The sequence below is a fragment of the Bos javanicus genome, chromosome 18, assembly GCF_032452875.1.
Source record: "Bos javanicus breed banteng chromosome 18, ARS-OSU_banteng_1.0, whole genome shotgun sequence".
NCBI lineage: Eukaryota > Metazoa > Chordata > Mammalia > Artiodactyla > Bovidae > Bos > Bos javanicus.
The window spans coordinates 14,860,652-14,887,966 of record NC_083885.1 but is presented as its reverse complement, the minus strand read 5'-3'; the positions used below and the strand labels follow the sequence as shown (position 1 = coordinate 14,887,966).

Sequence of the window (27,315 nt, the reverse complement as noted above, 5' to 3'; positions counted from 1 at the left end):
CTCCTCAGGCCTTAGAGCCTGGCATCCAGCAGGCCTGGCTGTGCATCTTGTTCAGTTCCCTCACCTCTTTGAGCCTCAGCTTCCTCATCTGTAAGATGGGGTGACCACAGAAGCCCACTGCAGAGCACCTGGGTGCCCACGCGTACATTCCCCCCAGCTCTGCAGGTCCTGAGCGAACCCTCTGCCTAGACAACAGCAGTAGAGATCTGGGGGTCGAGGCCAAAGGGTCTCCCAGGCTGGCAGGTGATAGAAAGCAGGCTGAGTGGTCGTCACACACGCAGCCCTGCTGGCCGTAAGACCAAGATGGCCAGGTCATGGAGTAAGCCTGAGCACCCTTGTGTCATGACGGCCCTCGGAGCACAGGCCCACTGCTGCAACTAGAGAGCTCAGTTTACACCCCACACCGGAGACTGTGAGACCACCTTTATTAGGCCAGGAGTAGCCATGGGTACAATCTACGGAGTGCCTTCCCATACCAGGGCCTCCAGCATCACCAGGGCCCCCGGACCAGCACCACCCCGGCACCTCTGAGTGTGCTCTGCTTACACCCACCTGCCCCTCCTTGTCTCAGTGAGAAGACCTGCTCCCACCCCACCCAAGGAATCCTGAGAGGAACAGTCTCCCCAGGGAGGGTCCTGGAATGAGCTCTGGGGGCCAGGGGACATGAATATAAATATATAGGCTGTGTGTATATATTATATAAACGTATGTATATATGTACATGCACATCAGGAGGACAGGGGTTCTTGTCCCAGGATGGAGACTCATCCCGGTCCAGGCCTAACCCAGCTCCTCCCTGGAGGCATGGCCGTCTGGGGGCACCTTGAGAAGCATCTGCCAGGCAGCCCAGGGGCTACAGGACATCACTTGAGGTCAAGTGTCCAGGTGTTCGGGACATACAGGGACTGGGTCTGGCGGGCACGACGTGGCGTGGTGTTGAGGGCCTCCACGCTCCTGCGGCTGGAGTGCACCACATCCGCCACGAACCCGGTGCAGTCGCTGCACACGTCCTTCATGACACAGCCGTGGGTGTACATGTGCGGGAACTCCTCCTCCACGTTCCGCCACTGCAGCCCTTGCAGGGATCTGGGGCAAGACAGGGCCGTCAGGGGTCTCTGCCCGAGCCTCTGCGTCCCCTACACCCACGCCAGGCAGAGCAAAGCCACCCCACAAAAGCCCTTCCTCTGGAAGAACTGGGACTCTGGGCTCTGAGCACTCTGCCCTCCTCCTTCCCCAGCAGTGAAACCTCCGCCCAGCTCCCGGCCCACCAGGAACATCACCAAGGGCAGCACGCACTGGAAGGCGTCTCTTCTCTGTGTTGGTGTGGTTTTGGCAGTTGACATCCTCTGAGGACTCTCAAAGCCCAGTGTGTAGACAGGGATGTGAGCAAACTTCTTAGAAGGCATCTTCATCTGCAATACAGAGAGACACTCCAGGCACCCCACTCCCCCGAAAAAAGGCCACCTGCCCGGCCAGCAGAGGACCCTGCCTGAGGTCACTTGTTCCCACATGCTCACTGGACGCCCCTTCACACCTGGTGTTTGAAGGCATGGTTCCCTTGCCTTGTAGAGCAAAGTGTGCCTTTTTAACATGCCAGGGGTAGCCCAGTGGCCTGTATGTAACCATCACTTAACATTGAGAGGGGTCATAAAAGGCAAGGGTTTGAAAATCGTGGTGGTAAAAACCCCTCAAACAGATGACTATCTCTGGGATAAAGGAGAGGTAAAGGAGTGACACCCGAGTTGCACCCCAGGTGTACACAGACGCCACAAGCTGCTGCATCTAAAACGAGCCCTTCCAGAAACACTCGAGGACTGTGGTGCTGGAAGGAGACTTTAGAGAAGAGTTTCTTGGCACTGGGATACTCAAACAATATTTGTTTAAAAAAAGAACCATCCACAGGGTCTTTACACTGCAGTCTTGGGCAGTGTAGGAGTGGGTTCTTCCTGGAAGGAGAAGATGAAAGAAGTGACTAGTGAGGGGGGTCATCAGACTCGAGATAGCAGAGCCTCTGTCAACCCCCGACCTCATTCCCGGACAACCCAGCCAGGCTGCAGGACGCTCAGGACACGGGGCCTCGCTCTGACCCCAGGTGGTCCTCACCTTTATGCTACAGGAGTTGCAGACGGCTCTGGAGAGGAAAGAAGAGGGTTAGTAGGGTCAGCTCAAGGGGTCTAGCACGCAGGCCAGGCCAGACTGTTGCCGCCTTCTGCTTGCTCCCTGGCTACATCAGTGTTTTACTCTCATTTTACTCCCAAATCTTGCTTTTCTTTTTACTTAGCTCCACACACAAAATACTCCTTCCTTCCAGGCTCTTTCTGGGGACCACGGATCTGCAGTGGAGGGTGCCTGACTTCCCCCACACATGAGCACTGCTGCAGCCAGAGGGCCGTCAGGTGACATGCCCAGCTTTAAGCAGTGAGTAACGTTTATTTCCTATCCACATGTGATTTCAAAAGTACATGCCTTTTTATTGTAAAAATTCAAACACTAGAGAGAATTTTAATTTAGTCATGAGTCCTCTCCTGTATAGCCCATTCTGGAGATGCTCCCTACTAGCACACTTTCCATGCTCCAGATCTAGGCATAAATGAATAAAAACATACATTTAAAATAAGAGTACAATAAATGGAATGGGGTATCCTGTGTACTATCCTATAAAGATACACCAGGGTTCTTCTCCACATCAGTGCAAACTGTCCAAATTCATTTTTTAAAACAAGGGACCATATACTCTTAGAGGGATGTCCCATACTTAATCTGCCATCAACAGACCTCTGTATTCATTTGATTTGATTTCACTGTGGTCAGGGAACATACTGTGTATGATATGAATCCTTCCACATTTCTGAGACCTATTTTATGACCCAGAATACAGTCATGTTGGTGAACATTCCATGTGTACTTGACAAGAATGTACATCCCATTGTACGGATTAGTTTCTGTAAACATCACATAGGTTCAGTTGGTGATGGTGTCATTCAAATCCCCTATACCCTTAGTTTTTCATTTCTATAATTATAACCATGGATTTAGCTATTTTCCCTTGCCGTTCTGTCAACGTTTTGTTCCATGTATCTTGAATCTCTTGATAGGTACAGAAAGTGTTCAGAATTATTTCCTCCCTCTATCACCATGAAATGAACTCCTTTAACTCTGGTAATATTCTTTGCTCCATATTCTACTTTGTATGGTATTAACATACCAACTCAGGCTTTCTTTAGACTACTATTGGAATGGGGTATCTTTCTCCATCCTTCTTCCAATCAATGTGTGTCTTTTATTTAAACTACAGGTCATAGGAATTCCCTGGTGGCCCAGAGGTTAAGACTCCACACTTCCAATGCAGAGGGTGTGCGTTTGATCCCTGGCAAGGGAACTAAGATCCCACAAGCTGCATGGCACAGCCAAAAAAAAAAAAAAAACAAACCAAAATACATGACTTATAGACAGCAGATTGTCTTGCTTTCTTTAATCAATATGGGAAACTCTGTCTTTTAATTGGCTTGTTTAAGCCATTTATGTTTAATGTAATTGTTGATACAGTTGGGTTTAAGTCTGTCATCTTGGGATTTGTTTTCTTTCTGTTGTGTTTGTTCTTTTTTCCTTTTTCTGCTTTCTGTATTGAGTATTTTTTTTTATGATTCCGTTTTATTGGGTTGGCCAAAAAGTTTGTTTGGAAAAACCCAAATGAACTTTTCAGCCAATCCAGTATATTCTTTTTGACTTAAAGGCTAATTCAGTGGTTGTGTTTGGGCTCACAGGATCATCTTTAACTTATCACAGTTTCCTTCAAGTCATATTTTACCATCTAATGTACAGTATAAAAAACTTATAACAGTGTATTTCTGATCCTCACCTTCAGTCTTAATGATATTGTTAGGATGTTTTTACTTATACATCTGTTAAAAGCCCCAAAATACATTTTTTATTACTTTTTTGCACTCCTAATAAACTTTGTTTGGATGGCAGACTGAATTTTACCTTGCTGGGTGCTAGACATTGGCTTACCGTTTGTTTTTTTCTCATTTATTTATTTTTGGCTGTGCTGGGTCCTCACTGCTGCATGGGCTTTTCTCTAGTGCAGAGAGTGGGGCTCACTCTAGCTTCGGTGCACAGGCTTTTCACTGCAGTGGCTCCTGTTCTTGCGGAGCCCAGGCCCCAGGGCACGTGGGCTTCAGTAGTTGCAGCTCCCAGGCTCTAGGGTGCAAGCTCAATAGGTGTGGCACATGGGCTTAGTCGTTGTGTGGCAAGTGGGATTCTCCCAGATCAGGGATCAAACCCATGTCTCCTGCCTTGGCAGGCAGATCCCTTACCAGTAAGTCATCAGGGAAGCACTGGTTTAGCTTTTAAGGAGGCATAAGAAGAGAATCTTTCATGTTGGGAGAGTTGGATCTTAGCAGCTACTGCTCCAAGTGCTCTTATTCCTTTGTGTACATTCACATCTCCATCTGGCATCATTTTCATTTTGTGCAGCAGGCCTCGTTTACCGTTTGTTCCAGTATGGGTCTGCTGGGGGCTTTCGTATTTCTCGAAGTGTCTTTACTTTTGCCTTTGTTTTTGACACAAATATTCTTGTACAGAATTCTAGACTGACCACTTTTTTCTTCTTTCAGTACTTTAAAGACGTTGTTCCACTGACACCCTGCTTGTAGTGTTTCGATGAGAAATCTGCAGTCATCTTTATCTTTCTCTATACACAACATGTTTTTTATTTGCTGACTGAATTTAGGAATTTCTGTCCTTGTATTTTTCTTTATCATTGGTTTTATCATTGATCAATTTGATTGTGTGTTTTGGTGTGATTTTATTCATGTTTCTTGTGCTTGGGGTTCAGTGAGTTTCTTGTGGGTTTATAGTTTTCATCAAATTTGGAAAACCTTTTTAGCCATTATTTCTTCAAATACTTTTTCTGTCCCCACATCTTTAGGGACTTTCTTTACAGCTGTATTAGGCTTCTTAATGTTACCCCACAGCTTGCCAATGCCATTTTCAATTCTTTTTTTCTGTGTGTTTTATTTCAGATAGTTTCTACTGCTGTATCTTCAAGTTAACTAATCTTTTCTTCTGTACATTACTCTAAATGTCTAATCTGCTATATATCATCCAGTGTAATTTTTTTCATCTCATACATTTCATGTCTAGATGTTTGTTACTTCTTTATATCTTCCATGTCTTTAACTTTTTCAAGGTATAAAATGCAGTTCAAAATTTTTAATGTCCTTATCTGCTAATCCTATAATCTGGGTCAGTTCTCCATGATTTGATTGGTTTTTCTCACCATGGGTCATGTTTTCCTGCTTCTTGACATGCCTGATAATCTGCAATTAGATGACAGGTGTTTTATCTGGCTTGATGCTGGGTATTTTTTTACTCCTATTCTTGAGTTTTATGGGCTTCCCTGATAGCTCAGTTGGTAGAGAATCCACCTGCAATGCAGGAGACCCCAGTTCAATTCCTGGGTTGGGAAGATCTGCTGGAGAAGGGATAGGCTACCCACTCCAGTATTCTTAGGCATCCCTTGTGGCTCAGCTGGTAAAGAAGCCGCCTGCAATGCGGGGAGACCTGGGTTCGAACCCTGGATTGGGAAGATCCCCTGGAGAAGGGAAAGGCTACCCACTCCAGTATTATGGCCTAGAGAATTCCATGTATAGTCCACCGGGTCACAAAGAGTCGGACACAACTGAGCGAATATATGTAGACACATAGACTTGAGTTTTATTCTAGGAAGCAATTAAGATCCTTGGGAATAGTTTGGTCTTTTCTGGTCTGACTTTGATTTGTTAGTTCTGGAGCAGCACTCAGTCTGCTGCTGCTGCTGCTAAGTCACTTCAGTCGTGTCCGACTCTGTGCGACCCCATAGACGGCAGCCCACCAGGCTCCCCCGTCCCTTGGATTCTCCAGGCAAGAACACTGGAGTGACTTGCCATTTCCTTCTCCAATGCATGAAAAGTGAAAGTGAAGTTGCTCAGTTGTGGGGGCGCTTATTCCTGGTAGTGAGGCAAGACCTTTTTGTGATTCACTCAGCAGCCCGTTGAGTCACAACTTGCCACCTTGGTTGGTGGGAACAGACACTATTCCTGGTATTGCTCCTTTAAATCTGTAGGACAGGGTCAGTAGACTTTTCCTCTAAAAGCTCAGATAGTCAACATTTTAGGTGTGACTAAATGAATAATAAACAAGTGGGTGTGACTGTGTTGTAATAAACTGTATTTCTAAAATAGGCAGTGGGCCAGGTTTCCACAGCCTCAGTCATTTCCTTCATGTTTGTGCTGATCAGAACTCTGAATATCCAAGGAGAACCTTGTGAAGGTCTCTGAGACCTGCTTCCTGGAGAACCCTCTCCCCTCTGGAGATCTGTGCTGTGAACTCTAGCTGCCCGGGTACCCCTGTTCTCAGCTGTACCTCCTCCACCGCAGGAGCTGAACAGGCCTGAGTCCAGAGCTGAGGCAGTCGTAGGACAGAGCTTACCCTGTCTGCTTTCTGGTACTTGCTTCAAACCTGATTGGTTCTTGAGAACCAATGTTTTATGTCTTTGCATCTTTTTTTTTTTTTGGCCGTTTCCTGTGGAAAATGCCTGTTCTGCTTCCTATTACCCAATCTTGGATGAAAGTGGGGGCCCCTCAGTTGTTAAATTAAAAATTTTGTTCCTTGGTTGCACTGGTCACCGTGCCTGATGGAACATGCCCCAAACCACAGGAAGCCCTACTGGACAGAAAGCAAGAGGCTTCCTACCTCCTTCCCCTGTGAATTCACAGCCAAGGTGCGTACAGAAGGCTCACCTCTTGCAAAAGAGACAGGAGGGTGGCCATGACAACAGCGGGAACTTGGCTCGGCAGCAGCAGCAAATCTGTGAGGAGAGCCTGGTTGGAGCCCAGTGTTGTCCCAAACTTGCCAGGCCCAGCCCTGCCCACACCTACCCCCCACCCAGCTCCTCACCTTCCCCTTCTTCAGACTGCTGAAGAGCTCCTTGTTCTGCAGGAACTTCTCCATCTCTGCCTTCACCAGCACACGGCGCACGTCCATCACCTCCTCTACCGTCAGAGCCAGGCTTTCCACGGGGTGGCTGAACTCCTGGGACAGGAGGCCTGTGGCATTGGTCTCAGGCTCTCAGGACATCTCCACAAGTTCCCCACTTCCCTGAGGACTTGGCATTTTCCTGGCCTCAGTCCAGGCAAGCTGCCCAGAACGCCCATGCCTGAGACTGTACTGCTCCTGGGATACTCCTATAGGCAGCTCTCTGACCTGGGCCCAACAACTCAACTGGCAGCCAGCCCCTCGATGACCTCATTGCTCACATAACCCTTCAGCACATCCCACCTATGTTCATGATGCTACCCAGACCTGAACCATCTGCCTCCAACCTTGTTGCTCACCTGAAAACACCCCAGGACAATCAAAGTCACCCAGAGTCCCCAGGCCCACTGCCTCCCTCCTGGAACCCCCACCAGAGTGCCCTCCTGCCCCCCACCTCACTCCTCCTAGAACCCCAACACCACTGCACCCCCTCCTGCCCCCAGCCTCCTGGAAACCCCAACCACCGCACCCCCTCCTCTTTCCCAGTGCTATCCATCCACTGCCACTCTGGGTCTGTTGGTCCGTTGGATGCTCCTGTCCACCTCGTCATAACCGCCTGGCCCTTTGGGCTGTCATGGTGAGTATACCCTGTTCTGCCCCAGGAGAACAGTCCTGTGTTCTTAGCATAGAATTTGACTTCTCAAAGGGTCACTTCCTCTTCTATGAAGTAGGGTATTTCAGCTCCACTAAGAAGATGCAGTGTCTGGCACCAGAATCAAAATGTTAGCTACGAAGACCAGGTGGCATGGGAGGCACCAGAGGATGTGGAAGTGGGTGGTGTTTGTGGTCAGATTTTCTCCTGTTTACACTTGTTGGTCAGCTGCTACTGTCTGGCATGGGGTGAATCTGGGACCTTGTGTTCTCTCCTCTCACCTGAAGCATCCAGGTCTCTTGGCTTCTGATTAGTGTTTCCTGTAGCCTGGTGGTGCTGTTTATATGTGAACAATTTCCCTCTAACCTTACAGATGTTACACTCACTGTACACATTGCCAAGAGATCTCAAGTTGGGTGCTCAACAGATTGGGTTGAGGCAAGGTCATCGCAGTTCAGGGGTTTGATAGCCAAGCCTCTTGGAAAGCTCTCGAGTCCTGAGCTGGAGAAAGACTCATGAGACTTGCTATTCAACACATGCCCCCTGATTGCTTGACATCCCTCCCTTCAAAAGGTGGTCCTGGGACTTCCCTGGTGGCCTAGAGGTTAAGAATCCACCTGCCAATGCAGGGAACAAGGCTTTGATCCCGAGTCCAGGAAGATCCCACATGCCACAGAGCCACTAGGCCCATGTGCTGCAACTGATGGGCCTGCACTCTGCGACTGCTGAAGCCCATGCACCTGGAGCCTGTGCTCTACAGCACGAGACGCCGCTGCAGTGAGAAGCCCTCACCCCACAGCCAGGGAGCAGCCTCTGCTCGCTGCAACTAGAAAAAGCTGGCATGCAGCAACAAAGACCCGGTAGAGCCAAAAATAAATAAAATAATAAAAAATAATAACATCTTTAATAAAGAATCCATCTTTAAAAAAGGGGGACAAGCCACAGGGCAACTAAGCCCTCACATCACGACTACTGGGCCCACTACTGTGCTCTGGAGCCTGCCCCACGACTAGAAAAGCCGCGTGCCGCAAGGAAAGACTCCACATGATGTAAGGAGGATCCCGAGAGCAAGGAGGATCCCGAGGGCAGCAACCAAGACCCCACAGAGCCAAATAAATAAACAAGACATAGTTCCCTAAGTAGGACTTAGTGACTGACTTGTATGGAATGGATAAGGTGGAATTGACAGTGTCAGTCCCGAGAATGCGTCATAAAGACACGGGCTTCCCTCTGCTTCTCAGATGGCTCACTCAGGGGAGCCACCTCATGAGGGTGCTTCACCTGGGACGAGCTGGGGCCCCGCCCACAGCCAGGGGAGGAGTTTCCTAGGAAGGGTCTTCCAGCCCAGGTCAAGCCTCCAGGTGAGACGCAGCCCTGCCACTGCAGCCCCATGGAGGCCAGTTCCGGGCTCTGGACCCAGAAAGATGATGAGATGGTAACTGTGCTGTTGCAGCTGCTAAGTGAGGGGTGATTTTATATGTGGCCAGATTCCTAATACAGGACTCAAAGGGTAAAGCATGCCCTTCAGTTGGGGAATATTACAGTAATATGACCTTGACTTTCCAAAGCCTTTGAACATCCGTTCTCACTTGAGCCTCTCGGTAAAACCTCAATGAATCAATAATGACAGCCACCCTCTGGACCCCCCTCCACATGCCAGCAAGGTGCCCTGTGGCCCTGCAGGCACTCCGTTCGGCTCAGGTCCAAGTGGGAGCCTCAAGATGTCAGCAATTGTTAGTTCTTCATGATTACAGGTCAGACAAAATTCACAGGTGAGGGAACTGCAGCACAGAGAGGGAAGGGCCCGGAGCCAGAGTTGAGACCTGAGAAAGTGCTGTCCAGTGTCACCATGCTGCCTTCTCATGTGCCCTGACCCTGAGAGTTGGGACTAGGCTGTGCCCTTAGCAAGGTCCTTCTCTGGCCTGGGCTGCAGTGCCCAGAAGGCCCAGGAGGTGGCAGCAAAGACCAACCTTCCCAGGCATCCACTGAGAGGGCCCCACCACTCCTGAGCCCACAAGGGGCACTCCCAGTCCCCTCTCGCTGTCCCCCACCCCGGCCACCCTGCACCACAGTGCTTCTGTCACTCACCAGCCACAGGTGACTGGCGTCCGGGGCCGCGGAGGCCCCCTGCCTGTCCTCGACTGAGCTCATGTCACTGCGTGGTAGGGAGCTGGGGTCAGGCTGGGACTGGACACTGACGGGGAGGGAACCTGGAGGAAGAGACAGGGGCTGTCAGGACAACCCGCAGCAGCTCTGGTGTCGCAGGGCTGTGCTAGGCACGAAGAAGCATCAGGTGGGATGGCAACCCCAGGCCTCAGCACTGTGGGACCAGCTAACCTAGAGTGGCCGGCTGACCAACGGGAAGGGACGGGGCTGTGACAAACCGCAGGGGACTAGTCCAGTCCAGAGTGGTGTGCATGCTCTCTGGGCCCCTTTCCACTGACAGGAAAGAAAAAGATGAGAACGGTCTGTCAATCCATCCATTGGTCCAGCTGTCTTTCTACAGACCAATATGGCAAAGTTAATATCTCTAGGTAAAAGAATTGTGAGGACTTTTCTGAAGTTTTACACTGGATATGGATTACTACTTTAGCAGAGTTTTAAAAGGTGGGGCGTGGCTGCCTGAAGTGATAAATGTCCCTCTGGCAGTGCAAGCTCCCTCTGGAGCAGCAGGACCTGCAGGAAGGCATCCAGGGAGGGAGAGGCCACGTACCCGGCTCCAGGGGGCTCGGCCTCCAGGACTGCATGCTGCCTGCTCGAGGCCGGGACAACTCCAGGCCTCCGGGGGGCTGAGGGGCCGGCTGCAGACCAGAGGTGACTTCACTCCGGAGCTGCACCAGGTCATGCTCAGAGAAAGAACGATCTCGCTTCAGCGTCCCCTCTCCGCACGGTGACTCTTCCTCCTGTGGACACATCAGCCCAGCAACACCCTGTCCACCCTCCTGTGGACAGTCCAGTCTAGCATCACCATGACCGCTCTGCCCCAGTGCCTCCTGCCTGTCCCTGGACCAAGGCGTGGGGTGCACAAACTGACAGCTATGCACTACCCTGGCCAGGGGAGACATGCTTCAGAAGCCAGCCCCTGGCCTGAGGTCCCTGGAAAGTCCTGGAGATGACAGGCCTGGGGTCACGTGGAGACAGCCCTCAGCCTGGTCTCCAGGGTCAGAGGGCAATGCAGCCAGGGTGGGGAGTCACGCTGGGACCTGTAAGCTTTGCACCTCCAAGTGTGGCTGCCCAGCCCAGGAGGACATGGCTCTCCATTTCATCCTTTTATGTGCTGAGGCAACAGTGGCTCAAGGCCACTGTCTCAGTCACCCTTGTGAGTGACCAAGATGGGAGAGGGTGCCTGAGCCCCACCACGCTTGTCCCCAGTGCAGACGCAGCCCCACAGCAGGACACAGCTTCACAGCAGGGTGCAGACAGGACCCCGAGCAGAGGGCCCACAGCTGGATGCTGCACCCTGGCTGTGTTCAGTTCCCCAGAACCTCCTTCTCTTTCCTCCTTCTCCTCCCCTCCCACCCCCCCTCCCCTCCCCCACCTCCTCCTCATGTCAGTCTCTCTTCAGGAACCTGTGGGCTCTGACCTCAGAAGTATTCATCTCTTCCATCTCAGCCAATGTAGGTGCCTTGAGCAGGACCCGGGGCCTCGGGCGCTGGGCGCTGCTCCCAACATCCGTGATGGACAGGTTGATGCAGGAAGTGGATTTGACGTCCCCAGAGCAGGCGTTGAGGATGCAGGGCAGAGAGCCGAACCCTGGGGGAGGCAGGAGGTGAGGCAGGAGGAACAGGACAGTGTGGGGGGAGATGAGGCGCAGGGGAAGGGTGTCCCGTGCTCACCCCGCTCGCCCCGGCCGTCCCAGCGCCTGCTCTCCACGGGGCGTAGCCTGCGTTCCTGCTTGATCTCCTCCAGGATCTTCTCGTGCAGAGTTCTCTGCTTCTGGGGTAAGGGGCGAAGCCTTCTCTCTGAGACCTGCAGGGGGTGTGGCAGCACCACATTGGGGGCCAGTTCCCTGGAGGCCCTGCGTGCTCTGGCAGGCAGTGTCCCCAGAACCAACCTTCCAGACGCCCCGAAGGGCTGGTACCTGCTTCAGTGGAGGCCGGGAGCGGATGAAGTCCAGGATGAGTTCATGGGCATCTTTCTTCACTCTGGGAGGGATGTCCCCGTCAACCTGTGGGAGAGAAGGAGGGCAGCAAGGCTGAGGGACCGTCTGCTTGGGCTGCAGCCAAGAGAGGGGTTCCCCCAGCCTCCCCTCAGTGGCTGTGGCCTTCAAGACCTGACCTCCAGCTTTCCCTGCATCTCAGATTCTTTATGTTGAAACGCAGGTCGGTAGCTTTACCTCACAGGGTCTTCATAACAGTGAGATTAACTCACACGTTTAGATTCTCAGAGCGATGCTGGCACACCACGAGGCCCTGTGAGAGTTAAGTGGGACAATCCCACAGCCTCAGCTCCCACCCCTGGGCCCTTTCTCCCTGCCAGTGTCACAGTGGGCCCCTGAAAGGACCATGAGGTGTATGACTCGAGGCCACACTGACCGTTCCCACTGGACTCCTGGTTTAGTCACCAGCGCACCAAGCAGGGGCTCCGGCAGGCAGAGGGGCCTGAACATGTGACCTCTTTAACCCAGCCCGCCATGACCTTGGCGGCTCACCATGACCTTGCGCAGTTTGTAGTTCCTGGCACGGATGTCCTGCATGAGCATCTCGAAGGGGGTGAGCTGGAACTCTGTGGGCAGGGGGTTGAACTCCTGCTCCTGCACCTTCTTCAGCTTCACCCCATGGCGGAGCTCCCGCATGAGCTGGACCCAGAGGCGGGCCTAGGCCCACAAGAAGAGGGAAATGGCTCTTAGCCCTGGGTGGGGCTCCGGGCCTGTGCCCCGTCTGTGCCCTGGTGGGGGTGGGGGGCGCGTGTCTTACCCAGTCTGTGCGCCTCAGGCTATCCAGCTCCACAAGGGGCTTCTCTGCCTGCGGTTCATCCTCCCGGAACCTCTGCAACATCTGTTAAGTCCGGGAGAAACGAGAGAACAGGAGTGGTGGTGCTGGTTGGCCCCCTGGGGATGCTTCTGCACCACGTGGGCATTTTGGACAAGGCTTTGGGGCACAGAAAGGTATCTGAGGGAACCAAGCCATCAGTCTTAGAACCACATGGAAACACTCGTGTCCTGCTGGCTATCAGAGGCCACTCCTCCAGTGCAAGGGCGGGGGGAAGCATGACCCTTGCAGCAACCCCTGGCTGCAGCAGAACCCACAGCCTCCTCACACTGACCCACACTCCTCCACGGGGCCCCCATCCTCCACGATGCAGGCATGAGGCCCTCCCACATCTGGGAAGGGCTCCAGACTGCCGCTTACAGGGCACATCCACCCTCGTGGAACACCACGGCCACTTCTGTGCATGTCATCCCATCTGGAGTCTATGGTCATCTGCTTCTTTGTTTTCTGAATGGTTGGCTCCATGAGGTCAGAACCATGTTTTCAGCTTTGGGGTTGTTTTAAATCTGGCTCCCAGCACTGTGTGACACATGCTAGGTCTTAAGCATTGGTTGAGTGAATAAATGAATCAGTAAGTGGATAGTTGGATGGGTGGATGGATGGGCAAGAGGGCGAGTCACTTAGCAGGCCCCAAAGTCATACAGATGTATTTCACGAACTGGGAAAAACGCCACCAGCAAGGTGAGGGCCCAGGAAGGATGTTGGGAATGCTCAGGGAGCTGTTTTCTGCTGAGAATTTGTGAAGAGGCTGCTAGGTTCATTGCCCTGGATCTTAGCAGCAGCGGGAGCTCTGCTCTCACTGGCTCTCCACGCTGGAGGAGCATCTGCCTTTAGCACACAGCCTCTGCCACCCCATCCCCTAGGTCGAACAGAACCAGTCACCCCGGCTTCCCTCTCAAGCCACTTGCCAAACTGCCCTGGGATGCTCTAGAAAACTCAGCGAAGTTTCTGGAAGCACAAGGTGTGTGGTTCTAAAAATAGAGCTGGGTGTGACCTGCGTCTCTGTGGATAAAGGGCAGGAAGGTGGGTCTCCTGTCCTTTCTGGAGCAGCTCTACTGCCTCTGAGCAGGCTGTTTCTGCTCCCAATGCCAGCCCAGCCACACACTGCCAGTAGCCCACTTCTCATTGCCTCCTCCAGTCCCCTGACTTCTCCTGGGTCAACTGCTTGAAGTCTAGAGCTGTTTACACCTAAAGAAAGAGCTTTTACTGCCTGGGCAAGGAACTGACCTTAGCAACAGCCAGGCAACTGAAAATCATTAGGATCCTTAGTGCCACACAGGAGCACGAGGAGACAAGTAAAAGACCCCAAAGAAGGAAAAACAGAAGCCCAAAAGGCTCCTCAGGAGAATGGAATGGAAAACCCATCTGTCTCCTTCTCAAACTCAAGGAAAAGAAATGCTTTCCAAGGAGGAGCCGGTTAGTGGTGACCTTGAAGAGACAGCTGGCTGTGGAGTTCCTCCCAAGAGGAAGAAATCTTTCCCCAAAAAGGAACCACACAGTGACCCTGAAGAGTCAGGACAGGAGGGTCCTCGAGAAAAAGAAGAACTTGTCTTCCAGGGAGGATTCACTCAGCAGTGGACCTGAAGAGGCTGCTACAGCAAGAGCAGCGGCTCCAAGAAGACAATGCTCTGAAGGCCATCTCGGGAAAACCAGAATGGACATCTCCCTAGTGGGGCGTAAGTTTCAGACACAATCCCCACCCATCCTCTAGAGTCCAGTCAAAACAAAAGGAAAAGCAGACAAGAATTAGGGGCAGCTACAATTAAAGCACTGGCAGGATATCTCTGAGATGCTGAGCAGGGGTGGGAGGGAAGACAAAGGACCGGGCTGGGGGGCAGCGGGTGGGCAGAGGGACCACACACTTTGGGCTACGGGTGGGCTGCAGACGAGGCCAAGTGACCCAAGCAGCATCTGACCTGTCCTGCACTAGATCCCAGGCCCCTGGTCAGAAAAACCCTGAGAGTCTGCTCAGGCCCAGGCCTAGGGAAGCTGGGCAGGAAGGAGACACACGCCAACAAAGGGTCAGGGTAAAATCAGGGACCAGCATCGGTTAATTCCAAAAGTACCTCCTGACCTCTCCGAAGTCTCCATTTTTCTCCTCATCTGTGAAATGCTGGTGGAAGGCAGGGGTCCCTGTGGGCTGTGACCCCCATTTCAAAGAAACACCTCAGTTCTCTCCAAGGGAGAGGCTGTGAGAGTTGAGCAAAGACTGTCACCTCCTGACTTTGAGACCATGAAGCGGCAGAACAGCTGTGGGGAGAATGGCAGCCGGGAGCCAGTCAAGCCCTTCTGCTCCGTACTAGCTGTGACCTGGGGTGAGAACACGACCTCTTAGCGCCTCCAGCTGCTCAACTGGGAAATGGGTGAAAACCACCATGGGGGTGGGGGTGGTGGCGGTTTGTGGGTGGAGAGGAATGTGGGACTGTCATCCAGGGACAAACACCTGGACGAGTGACCCCTCACTGAACTGCCCACCTCCCCAAAGCTCCAACATGCTGGCACCTCTGCTCCCTGTTTTCAGAAGGAACCAGCTCTGGGGCAAGAGACCTGGAGACACAGTCCCTTTTGCAGATGTAAACACGAGGACCAGTGAAGCTAAGGACTGACTTGGAGACAACACGAGTGAGGTCATGGGGAAAAACACCAGTTTGTGAATTTCTGGTCCCTCCTGAGCAAAGCCAGGTAAGCAGGACACTGAGGATTAAGCTAAAACCTACAAAGTGTTCAGGACCGTCTGGCACAGAGTAGACACCCACTGTGGACAGACGGAGGAACAGAAGGAACTAGGCAGGGAGAGGGCCGGGCCCTGCCCACCTGCCCCACCTCTGCGTGTGGAGGCGCCTCCGGGACCCCACCCCTCGCTCGCCCGGCCCCACCTATCACCCTCAACTCCGGGCAAATCCTTGGCCCTGCAGCCTGGGCCACTCCCTCAGCTCACCTCCTTGGCTTCCCGGACCCTGGCGAGGAAGGCGCGCAGTTCCAGCGTCTCCACGAAGAGCGCGCGGCACACGGCCTGGTAGTGGGTCTGGGCGCCCCGGGGCTCGGTCAGGCGCGCGGCACACAGGCGCATAGCCTGCGCGAAGGTGCGCACCGTGCGGGGGCCGCCCTCTGCCTCCTCTTCCTCCTCGGGACCCCCGTATCCTTCGTCGGCCGTCCCGCCACCGCCGTCGTCATCGCAGTCGCTGTTGGCCATGAGGTCGATGAGCCGCTCCAGCTGCGGGCTGAGCTCGCGCTCCTCGTGCTCAGCCAGCCCCCAGTCCAGCGCGCGGTAGATGGCGAAGCCCAGCGACTGCACCACCTGCGGGACAGGGCCCTGCTGTTAGGCCAGGGCAGGGCGGGCACACAAGGCAGAGGTGGGGGTGGGATGGGGGTGGGCTGCGTTCTAGCCGCCGCAGGAGGTCACCATCGCGTGGGTTCTACTGGTGAAATGGGATAGCAGCTGTCCTCTGAGGGGTGCACCACCGCCCCCACCCGGGAAATACGGTGCTCCCCAGCAGCACAGCCACCGTGGAAAACTGCGTGGCAGGTTCTTATAATCAAGACACGCTTTACCGCTGGACTGCAGCTCCTCTGGGGGCGAGGTGGGGGCGGTGTTCACCAAGAGAGGAAAACCGGAAATCCCTGTAGGGGAATCCACAAAAGTCGGGTCCCAAGTAGGGTGGTGATCCGAGGGATACTAGTCAGCCGTGCACAGCCCTGAACCCCCAGCACCACCCAGAGCCAGGACTCTGGAGCTCTAAACAAGCCAGAAGCAGTCCACAGCCCCAGAGGGCAGGCCCCTGGCTCCCGGGGTAGGGGGGGGTGCGGGGGCGGGGAAGCATGTTGGGAAAGGTGTGTGTGGTGGTCTCACACCAGTCAGAGCTTACTAGATGTACAGTTTACCCCCAATAAAAGTGTTTAGAGAAAGAGAGGCAACCTAAGGAAGCATTAGCTTTTCATGTGCAATGACAGTATGTTTTAAATCAGAGGAGAAAGGCTAGCTTATTCAATAAATGCTGCTGCAGTAATTGCTTAGTGACACATATAAAGCTTGACACTGGAACTCACAAACAATGAGACCCCTCAAGTATTTTCAGCTGCATGTAAATTTCAATGTATGTGAATTTAGCCTGAAAGAGAAAAACCTAAAAAATAATTGTACCTGTATTGGGAGAGGGGGTGGGGTCACCAGCAGGCAGGTAGTAGGGGGGCGCTGCAGGGAATAGGTGAGTCCTTTGCTGTTGGAGCCTCGTGTGGGGCCACTATGCTATTCTGCTGGCTTTGCATAAACTCAAAATTCTTTCTCCACAACAAGGTTTTAAAAAGCGGATTAGCACATTAGAGATGAGTCCTGCACACCTCTTAACTCTGCTTTTGGTGTTACTTAGCCCCTAGGTAATTGAGCTTTCAGGGACCACCATTAGCATTTCGGATCCGGGTTCTGTACCGTGTGCCCCACAGCCTTGGGTCTGCTTGAGGGAGGCACCGGGGAAGCACTTCAACGCCAGCCCATGGCACACAGCAAGAAGAATGAGGAAGCTGCTTCCAGCGCTCACAGCACTGCGTGTTTGTGTTTGAAAGGGAGTTAATGGTTTCCTGTCACGACTCAGTACAAGAGATACACACACCCCAAAATGACAACAGCTCTTTGCCACTAGTCTCAAGACTCTCACAGGTGGGGCAAACATTGGTCACCTGCCTGCCACAGGCAGGGGGGCCGTGCTGGCCTGGGGGTGGGGTCAGCCTGCAGCCTGTGCCCTGACCTCGTGCCCCTGGACGGAGCCACACCCTTGCCAGGCATGTGCAGGCCACCCGGCCTCTGGGCCTCTCTGGTCTCTCCTCTGTTTCCCATGATGTCACCCCCAGACCCCGAGGGAAGGGGTCAGAGCAGAGCTGAAGGGAAGTGTGACAGTCAGTGCTGGGCAGATGGCGGGGCACAAGAACAGGCCTTCTCTGTCCACAGAAGCACCTCCCAAGATGCCCTGTCTGGAGGGGCTTAGGGGGGGTCTGCCTGGCTCGGGGATGCCTGGGGAAGGTGAGGCCCTGTGGGAGCGAAGTTCCAGTGAAAGTCAATAACGCTCCCAGCCTGGAGGCACCTTATCTCTGCCTCAGGAGGTGAGGACCAGTTGGGCTACAAGTCACACCCCAGAATCAGGAGTCAAAGGGCCTGCTCTGGCCAGTGGAGTCCCTGGGGCAGCCCCTTGGGACTGCTGGGTGGGCAAGGACCTCATTTCACACAAGTTCCCATGGGTCCTTTCTTAGCCCAGAGGGAGGTGCAGGAAGAAGACAGAGATGAGCTTCCCTAGTGGCTCAGGGGTGAAGACTCTGCCTGCCAATGCAGGAGACGTGGCAGGTTCGATCCCTGGTCTGGGCAGATCCCATGTGCTGCAGAGCAGCTAAGCCCAAGTGGCACAGCTACTGAGCCTGTGCTTTCGAGCCCAGGCTCCACAACAAAAGAAGTCACCGCAATGAGAAGCCCATGAAGCACAACAAAGAGTAGCTCCCATTCTCCACAACCAGAGAAAAGCCCACGCATCAATAAAGACCCAGCGCAGCCAAAAATAAACGAATAAAATCACTTTTACAAAAAAGCAGAGTGAACTCCACCTCACCCCAGCTTTGTCCCATAGCCCCCACTGACCCCAGGGTACCCCTCTCTCTCCGAAGGAGACTGCTCTACCCCTCGGGCCGGGCAGGCAGGAGGCCTAGCACCAAAGCTTCCTGGCTCCAGTGCGGCACACAGTGCCCCTGTTGGGCCTGCCTCCCCTGGTTCTGGTCTCTGGCCTGTGCTGGCTTCACATCAGTGAAAGGGTTAACTCCACTGCAAGCCTCTAGAGAGCCGCCCCAGACCCAGACACTGGAGAGACCACTGGCTTCCCCACAGGGAAAAGTCTAGGCAGAACCCCGAGCCCCCCTGCCTCTGGCAGTGTGGGCACCAAGCAGCTGAGGCCCCGGGACCACCGTGAGGCACTGAAGGGCGGGAATGAGAATCTCCGCAACCAGGCCAGGAGGCTGCCCTGACCGACTTCCTGGGGCCCCCACGTCGATTCCTGAGCCTATATACAAAGTTCTTTGTAAGTGTTTTCAAGACTGATGACAGTAGGGAACACAAGTGGAACAGGGTGGGGAACACGAATTCACTTGGGGCGGTGGGGCAGGGCAGCCTGGCAGCAGGAGCCGCACACAGCAGTGAGATGGACGCGTCCTGAAACAGGGCTAGGCTTTTCTTACTCAGGTTCCAGGACGCTGGGTAGCACGAGCTCACAACCCCTGGGAACTCGTGTTGTATAAACAGCAGGGCATCCGCCTGGCCAGAGGATGTACTTTATCACTGACACAATTAAGAATTGCCAGCATGCGGTGACTAGAAAAAGTCAGAAAACTTTGGGATGGTTTTATCATTGTTGGTAAAAATCCTCCGTGACAGACCAATGGGTTTCCCTTGTGGCTGAGACAGTAAAGAATTTGCCTGCAATGCAGGAGACCGGTTTCGATCCCTGGGTCAGGAAGATCCCCTGGAGGGGGGCACGGCAACCGACTCCAGTATTTTTGCCTGGGAAATCCCACAGACAGAGGACCCTGGTGGGCTACAGTCCATGGGGTCGCAAAGGACTGGCCATGACTGAGTGACTTTCACTTTCACAGCAGACCAATCCCCTTTCTATAACACTGTGTTTAACATATAAATACATATTTACACAAAACCACTTTTTATAAAGCAGTGGAATAAATATCAAATTCAGGACAAAGCACCTGGGGGCAGGCAGATGGGACAGGAGACACAGATAAAGGTCCCAGGGATGAGGTACTGGGGGAGCTCAGGGACACAGGGGATGGGCTGCTTTTCCTGTTTGTCCCCCAGCCCCACACCTCTCCAACGCTCTGACCAGGGAGACCACATCACCTTTGCCCCCTCTTCCCTCTGGTCAGCGGGAGGCACCTCCAGGAGCCAGGGGGTCACCAGGGAGACCCCACGTTTCAGACCCCCGAGTCTACCCCCCCCACTGTGTGTACGGGCTTCCCCACCCTGCCTGTTTTCAGGCATCGTCTCCCCACAAGCCCTTCCACCAAGCCACTGAGCACTTATCCACATCCTGCCTCAGAGGAACAACTGTACAACTGTTGTTGTTCAGTCGCTCAGTCATGTCCAGCTCTTTGTGACCCCATGGACTACAGCATGCCAGGCTTCACTATCTCCCGGTCCTTCTAGAAGCACAACTGTATGTGCTTCTAATTTACAGCATACAACACACCTAACTGTTACTTCGGATCAAGTACATTTAAATTTTGTTTTTAAAGTACCTGGGCTTCCGAGCTGGCCGGTGACACCATTGTTGTGGGCTCTGCAAGAGAAGAGAAGCAGCAGTCAAGACAAGCTTAAGCATCCCCTAGGCCAGCCCCCCACCTACCCCCCAGGAACACACAGCGCATCTCCCAAGATCTCCACCAGAAACCAGGGCACCGAGCTATCAGTCACTAGATGGACACTGATAAGACCCAGCTCTGCACCAGATGCCAGGAGAGCCATGTGGTCCTGCCCTGGGGCAGATGGTCCCGCCCTGCACAGTGGTCACACCCCAAAGTGACCACTCAGACAGGAGCAGCCTACAGGGCCTCGAAGCCCATCCCGCCCCCTGGGGAAGCAGGCATGGGGCAAGAGTGAAAGGGGAGAGGAAGGGTCAAGGGGGCAGCTCAGGTCAGCCAGGCCTGAGGAAAGGCCTCACAGTAGGAAGCGGCATACCCCCAACTCAGAGTCAGATGAGAAACCTGGGTGCCGTGGGGAGCCATGCAACCCCAAATCAGAGTCAGAAGAGAAACCCGGGTGCAGTGGGGAGCCATGCATTCCCAAACCAGTTGGATGAGAAAGTCGGGTGCAGTGGGGAGGGCAGGCTCTGCTCCAGGGTTCCCAGCAGCCATACGGGTGAGTTGCCATCTGGCTGCACCTCTGGCACTGGGGATTTCTCCCCAGACTGTCAGCACCTCAGCCAGACACACAGGGTGCCCAGGTGCTGAATTTGGCTGTGGGTATTTTATTATTAAACATAGCACTGAGCTGGCATGTTTATAAGCACTTGCACAGCCAGTGTACAGCCTGGGAGATCAATGGTCCTGGTACCCATTTCACAGATAAGGAAACAAAGGCTCTAGGGTATGAGCTTATGTGCCCCGAGGTATCACAGCTAGTAAGTGGTGGTGCTGGCTGCGGCCAGGCTGGGGGACCCCAGAATCTGTGCTCCAGTCACTACCTGAGCCACCCTCCAGCCTTCTAAGAGACCAGGCTGGAAAGACAGGAAACCCACCTCCTTCCACAGCCTTGCTTGAATAAAGCACACAGAGCTGTGGGAGGGTATGAATTTCAGCTGCCTTAATTGAGGTGGATAAAAACACAAACCATGACATTCTCCGCTGAGTGAACCTGCTAACTCTGCAAATATTTTCCAAATGCCATCAAGAGACAGGAAGATTGCCAGGGATAAAGGGAGTTTGCATAGGGCTGAGCCATGAAAACACTTTCCCATTAAAACACTGCACTCCCAACATTAGTGGCATTGATGGAATAGTGAGCACCTGGGCACATATCTTGGCCTTATTGAGGGTTCAGTAAAAAGTCTGTAGTTGTGAAGGACAGGGACCATGGAAAGTGGGAGAAATGGAGGGGCCGGGGCCCCGAGTTACCTTGCTATAAAGGGGGAGGGGGCAGCCAACCCTTCAAACTCTTTATAAACCCAGTATGGTGTGGAGGTTGAGTTTGCACCAACCCAACTGTATTTAAAGTCACACAGGCTTGGGGAACCTTTGGGCTGTGCAGAGCAAGGAGCCCTGCAGTGGTCCCTTGCCCAGTGCTTTGCTGCAAAGTTCAGGGCCACGGCTCCCTCTGCACAGATAAGGAAGCTGGAGCTTAGAGACAGAGAGGGTTTACCAAGATCACACAGCTAAGGAATGGTGGTGCTGGGAGCCCCACCAGGCACAGTAAGACTCTGGGTGCACCCTCCAGAGCCCCCGGAACACCTGGAGTCGACATAACTTTGACAGAAGCTTGACATAACAAGCTGCTCACCTGGCATCCTGCACACTAGCTCATACTTATTTACAAACCAACTGCTCCCTGGGGAAAAGCAGAGAGACGGAGATAAACGCAAGCCTCTACTGATGCACAGTGAGGTGGGAGCTAGACGCAGCCACCTGGTTTCCCTGGCATCCTCACCACCCATACCCCAAAGGACACCCTCCCCGATATGTGCTGGGGTGGAAAATTGTTTTGGTTTCTTCTGGGAAACAACAAAAGACAAGAATTCAAGAAGTGAGGGCGTTTTCTTTGAGATGACCCTGTTATAGTACAGGAAACAGGTTTCGTTTGTGGGAGAGAACTCTGTGAGGACTCTGCAGTCTGGAATCCCGGGGGCGGTGCCTCCCTGTGCCCAGTGGGGGGTGGTGGGATGGGGTGCCTGCCGGGCAGCCTCTCCCCCTTCTGCAGGGCTGGGGCTGAGGAGCACTGTGGTGAGTAAGGACCCTGGTGTCCTGTCTCCCTGACCGCGGGGAACAGGGGGACGTGGACGCAGTGCCCTGCAAGGATGCTGGGGAAGGGGGGTGGTGATCGTCCACTGATGACGTCCTCTGGGCTTGGGGTCAGCACAGGAAGGAGCCTTGGACTCCGCTCTCCACTCCTCACTTCTTCACTCGAGAGAGGAGCTGGTGAAAGCAAGATGCCACCTGAAGCCAAGAGGAGACACGTGCTCCAAACCCGGAAGCTGTCTGTTCAGCGCCGGGGTCAAAGGCGCCTTGTGTTTGCGGTGTGTCCTTCCTCCTCCAGTTCATTTCTGCCATAAACTCACACATCACCATGGGTGTGGCTTCCTACCCAGCAGCAAGGCCCAGGAAGTGAGTCAAGCCCCAGGGAGACCCAAGACAGAAACCTGTCTCAGGTTCCAGACGGAGGTTCAGTTGTTACTCAGGTGACCTTAAGGCAAAGGGATTATCATGGCTTTACAAGGGTAAATTTGTAGTAAGCAGTAAGTTTGTGTAACTTGCTCCCTTGGTAGCTCTGATTTTTTAAACCACTTCACTTGGTTGCATTCTCCAATCCCTGGGGAAAATACTCGAGTGGACACCCATGAACTTGGCACTCACTGAACAGGGGGATTCCTGGTGGAGTTGAGGCAGTGATGTGCACAGGTGCCCTGGGCTCAGCACAGCCTCCTCGATGCCTGGGTGAGGTGCACACGGGGCATGTGAGCAGCACACGGGGCATGTGAGCAGCACCTCCCCAGGGCCAGCATGTCCCAAGTCTCCACAGACACCCACATGACCTCTGGGGAAGCTGCTAGCAAAGCCCCATTCCACAGAGACTGAAACTGAAGCACCGAGAGGCCTAAGTAACTTCCCAAGGTCAGGCAAGGGGTGGGCGCAAGCCAGCCAAGCCCACTCCCAAGCCCTGCCCCCACGTCTCCCTGCGGGTGACTGCATGGCTGCTCTGCCTTCCTGAACCTCAGTTTCCTTGTCTGTATGATGGGCGCATAGCCCTGCCTTCCTGTCAGAGGCGTGAATGAGACAGTGGGCTGCGGGCTGCAGAGCAAGCCCCCATCTCCCTCGATGATGAGGTGGAGCTGCTGCAGCCCCACACCATGTCTTCCTGGGTGACCCTCAGAGGAGAAAAGGGCCTGGGTGGGGGGAGCTGGGGGACCGCCAGGATGAGTGGCACCAGCAGCTTCGGAGAGGACCAAGAAGTAGGAGACAAGAGCCACATGGGAAAGCCCTGGCTGCTCTGTTCAGGATGTGTGCTGTCTTCCAGGGGGAGCATCCCAGCTCTGCAGCCATCCCAAGTTCTCCCCACATCACTGCACAACCCCCTGTGAGGAAGGCCATTTAAAAGATACAGGCAACCCTGGTCACTTAGGAGGCCACCTGCCAGAGGCCCATCAAGTCACATGAGGGCCCAGAGCCCACAGGACACACAGGGCTGCCCTGAACACTGGGGGTCCCACTTCAGCTTCCGGGAGCGGACACCCTGGGCCAGGAGAAACGTGAAAAGGTGCCTCTCATGGGAAGGGGCAGCCCCACTTACACACACAGTGCCAGCAGCACAGAAACGCAGCAGCGGTGGCGGTGACAGCACCGCGTGTCCACGTGCCCATGTGTCTGTGTGCCCGTGTGTGTGTCCATGTGTCTGCTGTGTGCACAGGTCTTTGGGCCCAGGGTGGACACAGGCTTCACACTAACATTCCCTCATTAGTCCCCCTCTGTCCCTGGGCACGTGCCACTCTCACCCCAGTTTATGTGGGAGGAAAGGGGGCCCCTAAACTTCAGCTAACCCTAACTCCAGCTGCTGGGCTGGAGATAAAGAGGTGAAGCACGGAGGTCATGACACAGGGCCGCCAAGGAGGTAAACTGGAAAGGTCTTGCCTCCAGGTAGCGGTGGGTGGCAAGGGGACAGGTGCCGGTGTCTGGGGGGTGGCAGAGGGGCTGCAGAACTACAGGCAGAAAAGGAGGGAGGGCTGCAGATGCAGGTGTGACCTGGTGGACGGGCCACGTGAGGCACCCGGGGGTGCAGAATGGGTCCTGTGAAAAATTTTAGCATCAAAACTGACAAAAAAAAAACACCAAACATGGAAAAGTAGGGCAGTGTGTGGATTCATATAAGAACAGAGAAGGTGGTGAAAGGAGGCACAGCCCTGTGACAGCCCCGCATCCACCCTCCGCCTGCCCGGGGATTTCAGGGTGGAGAGCCTGTGTGAAGAGAAGGTATGTCTGTTTCCCCTGCAGATGGTGGCTGGGCAGGCAGGTCTCAGGCAGCCAAGTGTCACTTTGAGAGCAGCCAGTGTCCTGCAGGATCTGTCCTGGAGGCATCAGGTGGACAAATGCCACTGAAACTGTCCCAGGGTCACTGACCATGACCACGCTGCATGGAAAGAGTGAGCTTTCTCAGGGAATGGTCAGCACATATGCTGCCTGATAGAGTTTCTTGCCTTAATTTAAAAAAACCCAAAACCTTTGCCTATCAGGAAGTTTTAATAATAGCTTCCTAAAAATAACTTCACTTAACATAGTTTTTCATTTTCCCCACTTGAAGAAGGGGGGCTTCCAAGCAGTTATGAAGAAGTTGAGATTAAGAAGTTTACTCAAGTCAGCTTTTCCCAAGTAGCAGAAAGTGGGAAGTATTCCTGCTCATGTCCTAAGATAATACTGTTCATCCTCCCCAGGTAAAGTTGTTTGGTTGTTGAATTTTTTCTTTTTTTTTTTTCTTTTGGATCAAACCTGTGCCCCCTGCAATGAAATCCTGGAGTCTCAACCACTGGACCACTGGGGAAGTACCTGGTTGTTGCTTTCTTTACCATTACCTTAAACACTGACTTAATGCCTAGCTTTACCAGAACTTCATGAGGGGGGCTGGGAACTGAGGGCCCATGTGACCTTTTTCCTGATGGCTATTACAGCACACTTCTTGCAGTGAATCCACTGAAAGAAACACCCAAGTCCCAGAGAAATGCTGGGTTAGCTACCTACAGGATACAGTTGGCCTAAAGTTTCAGCTGATTGACGAAAGCTCGACAAGGACAGAAAAGAAACTTCAGGGTAGTCTATTTCTCATGCTTATGGACAGAAAGCAAAGATCATATTTAATGGAAAATGAAATTGGGCTCCTGTGTCACAGGCCAGTACAGGTCAGTGCTTCTGGGTCTGCAGGGACCAGGAAGAAGGGGCTGAAGAGGGGGTGGGCAGGAGAGGTGGACAGGTCCAGAAGACCACCACCCCAGAGGATGGCCATCGTGGTCCATGTGGACAATACTGACTCCTCTACAAAGAGAAGCCCTCAGTTCTAGCCACCTGCCAGGACTGGCAGCAGACCACTTACTACTCTCCCCCTCAGTTCCCCACCTTTTAAATCAGAGGGTCAGACCAGGCAGGCCCTTACAGTCCTGTTCTGCGGTGGCAGAAGCCAGTCCCTGGGTTATGTTGTTTGTCCCCAGGGATGAGCAGGGGCACAGGGAAGGTCTTTCAAGGAGGAAATACAGTTGTGAGAGAAAAGCTCTTTGTGAACATACAGACTCCAGGGCCCACAGGTGAGACGAGGCCACCCTGTCCCATGTTCTGAGCCCACCTGTGAGGACGGTGTACACAGGCACTGAGAGCATCTGTGCTGAATCCAGATCCTAACCCTTCCTGTGTGACAGGTAAGCCTGAGCCTCAGATTACCTGCGTGCAGAATGGAAACAGTACCATTTGAGTCCAGTTCTTATTATTTTCTCTTGTCAAATATATTAGAGCTTTTTGTGCAAATAGAGCAACTCTCAAATATCACCCAGCTGCGGTGTTAGGGAGGTGGGAACAGGGCACACAGATGAGATGGGAGCTTGTGGAAGAATATTGAGGGTCGAGGAGTGGCAAGCATTCAGAAGACTGCCTGGTTATCAAAGGAACTGTCCTATTGGCTAGCTTTGGCCTGGCCCATCGCATGGATTTCTGCAAACCCACCTCTCCAGCACACACAGCCGGTCGGTGTACTTCCCCAGGTATATCCCTTTTAGGGGTAGTGTGCTCGGCACCAGCACCCTGGTTCTCCAGGGAAGAAAACTTTTTTCTTAAAGAGGCTAAAAATCACTTAAACTCACCATTCTCCAAGGATTTCAAATATCTTTCAAGGGCTTCATTGTTGAATATTGCTCATGGTTAAGAGCCGAACACTAAGCAAGCTGTTCCTCAAATCTTGCATTTTCCTTCCTCTATTAAATCGGCAGACCCACAAAAAACAGCCCAAGCAAAACACGTTTCCTTTCTTGCCTAAATACCAGTCCAACAACGATCCACACCATCAGTCACTGGGTGGGACCGACTCCCAGAGCAGAAGGAAGCAGACCGGGTGGGGAGAGCGGGCAGGAGAGGCAGAGTCCGGTCTCCCTGCGGAACGTCCTCAGCCAAGGAGCCAAAGCTCCTCTCCTCTCCAGCCAGCACTGGCCATGATGGTAAGATGGGTTCCAGGTGTGTGTGTGCGTGTTGGCGGAGGTGGAGCGGGGGGCGGCCCGAGGGGCAGAGGTCCGAGCTCCAGCGGAGAGTTGCGGGGCTCCCAACCCAGAAAAGGGAGAGGGGGAGGAGGGCCTTCCACCCCGGTAGAGAAGCCGGAGGAGGGCCCTCAGTGCGGCAGAGGGGGCGCGGAAGTGGGAGAGGTCAGCGGGTCTCGCAGAGAGAAGGCGCAGCAAAGGGGGCGCCGGGTCCGAGGCCAGGTCCGGCAGAGGGAGGGACGGAGGGTCGCAGCCCCTCCCCGCCGCGGGCACCGCCCCCCGCCCCGTCGCGCCCCCGTCCCCGTCCTCACCCGCCGCACCGGACTCCCGCCGCGCGCTGACCGAGCCGTCTCTGCGCAGGAGGATGTCCGCGGTGTCCCGGATGCGCCGCCGGCCGCCCGGCGCGCCCCGCAGCCCGCGGCAGCACTGGAAGCACACGGCCCACGCCTGCTCCTCGTTGATGGGCTGCTCGTACGCCTTCAGCACCTCCTCCAGGGACAGCTCCCACGGCTCGGAGCGCCCCGCGCCCCCGGCCCGCTCGCCCGCGGCCGCGTCGCCGCTGGAGCTGCCGGCCCGGGCCATGGCCGCCCCATCATCGCCGCCTGCGCGCCCGGCCGGTTTCCATAACAGCCGCGCCGGGGCCGGCGCGCCCGCGAAGCGCTGGGGGCGGATCCCGCGCAGC

General features: G+C 54.0%; 1 protein-coding gene across 5 annotated transcripts; it reads right to left on the bottom strand.

The window, feature by feature from the left end:
• Positions 1–408: 408 nt before the first annotated feature.
• On the bottom strand, positions 409–27,315 carry SPIRE2 (spire type actin nucleation factor 2). Of its 5 annotated transcripts, none has more exons than XM_061387055.1 (15): positions 26,945–27,314; positions 19,942–19,982; positions 15,599–15,958; positions 12,586–12,666; positions 12,321–12,485; positions 11,751–11,837; positions 11,506–11,638; positions 11,253–11,422; positions 10,383–10,572; positions 9,758–9,879; positions 6,940–7,074; positions 6,783–6,850; positions 2,104–2,131; positions 1,281–1,412; positions 409–1,086 (listed from the first exon to the last, which is right to left on the bottom strand). In XM_061387055.1, the coding sequence occupies exons 1-15, from the start codon at positions 27,213–27,215 to the stop codon at positions 874–876; spliced, it is 2,196 nt and encodes a 731-aa protein (XP_061243039.1). In that variant the 5' UTR covers positions 27,216–27,314; the 3' UTR covers positions 409–873. The 5 variants fall into 5 exon arrangements, 4 of the variants coding, with proteins under 4 accessions (XP_061243039.1, XP_061243041.1, XP_061243040.1 ...); XM_061387057.1 differs by having other exon boundaries at positions 26,954–27,314; XM_061387056.1 differs by having other exon boundaries at positions 1,297–1,412; positions 26,945–27,312.

Bases quoted from the DNA above. Each gene is read 5' to 3' on its own strand.
- SPIRE2 (XM_061387055.1), bottom strand. From the start codon at position 27,215: ATGGCCCGGGCCGGCAGCTCCAGCGGCGACGCGGCCGCGGGCGAGCGG. The intron at 15,959-19,941 runs GTACTTTAAAAA...CCTGTCCCGCAG, and splicing joins CGGCCAGCTCGGAAGCCCAG to GTGGTGCAGTCGCTGGGCTT. The intron at 1,087-1,280 runs GTGATGTTCCTG...GTCTTGCCCCAG, and splicing joins TCCAGTGCGTGCTGCCCTTG to ATCCCTGCAAGGGCTGCAGT.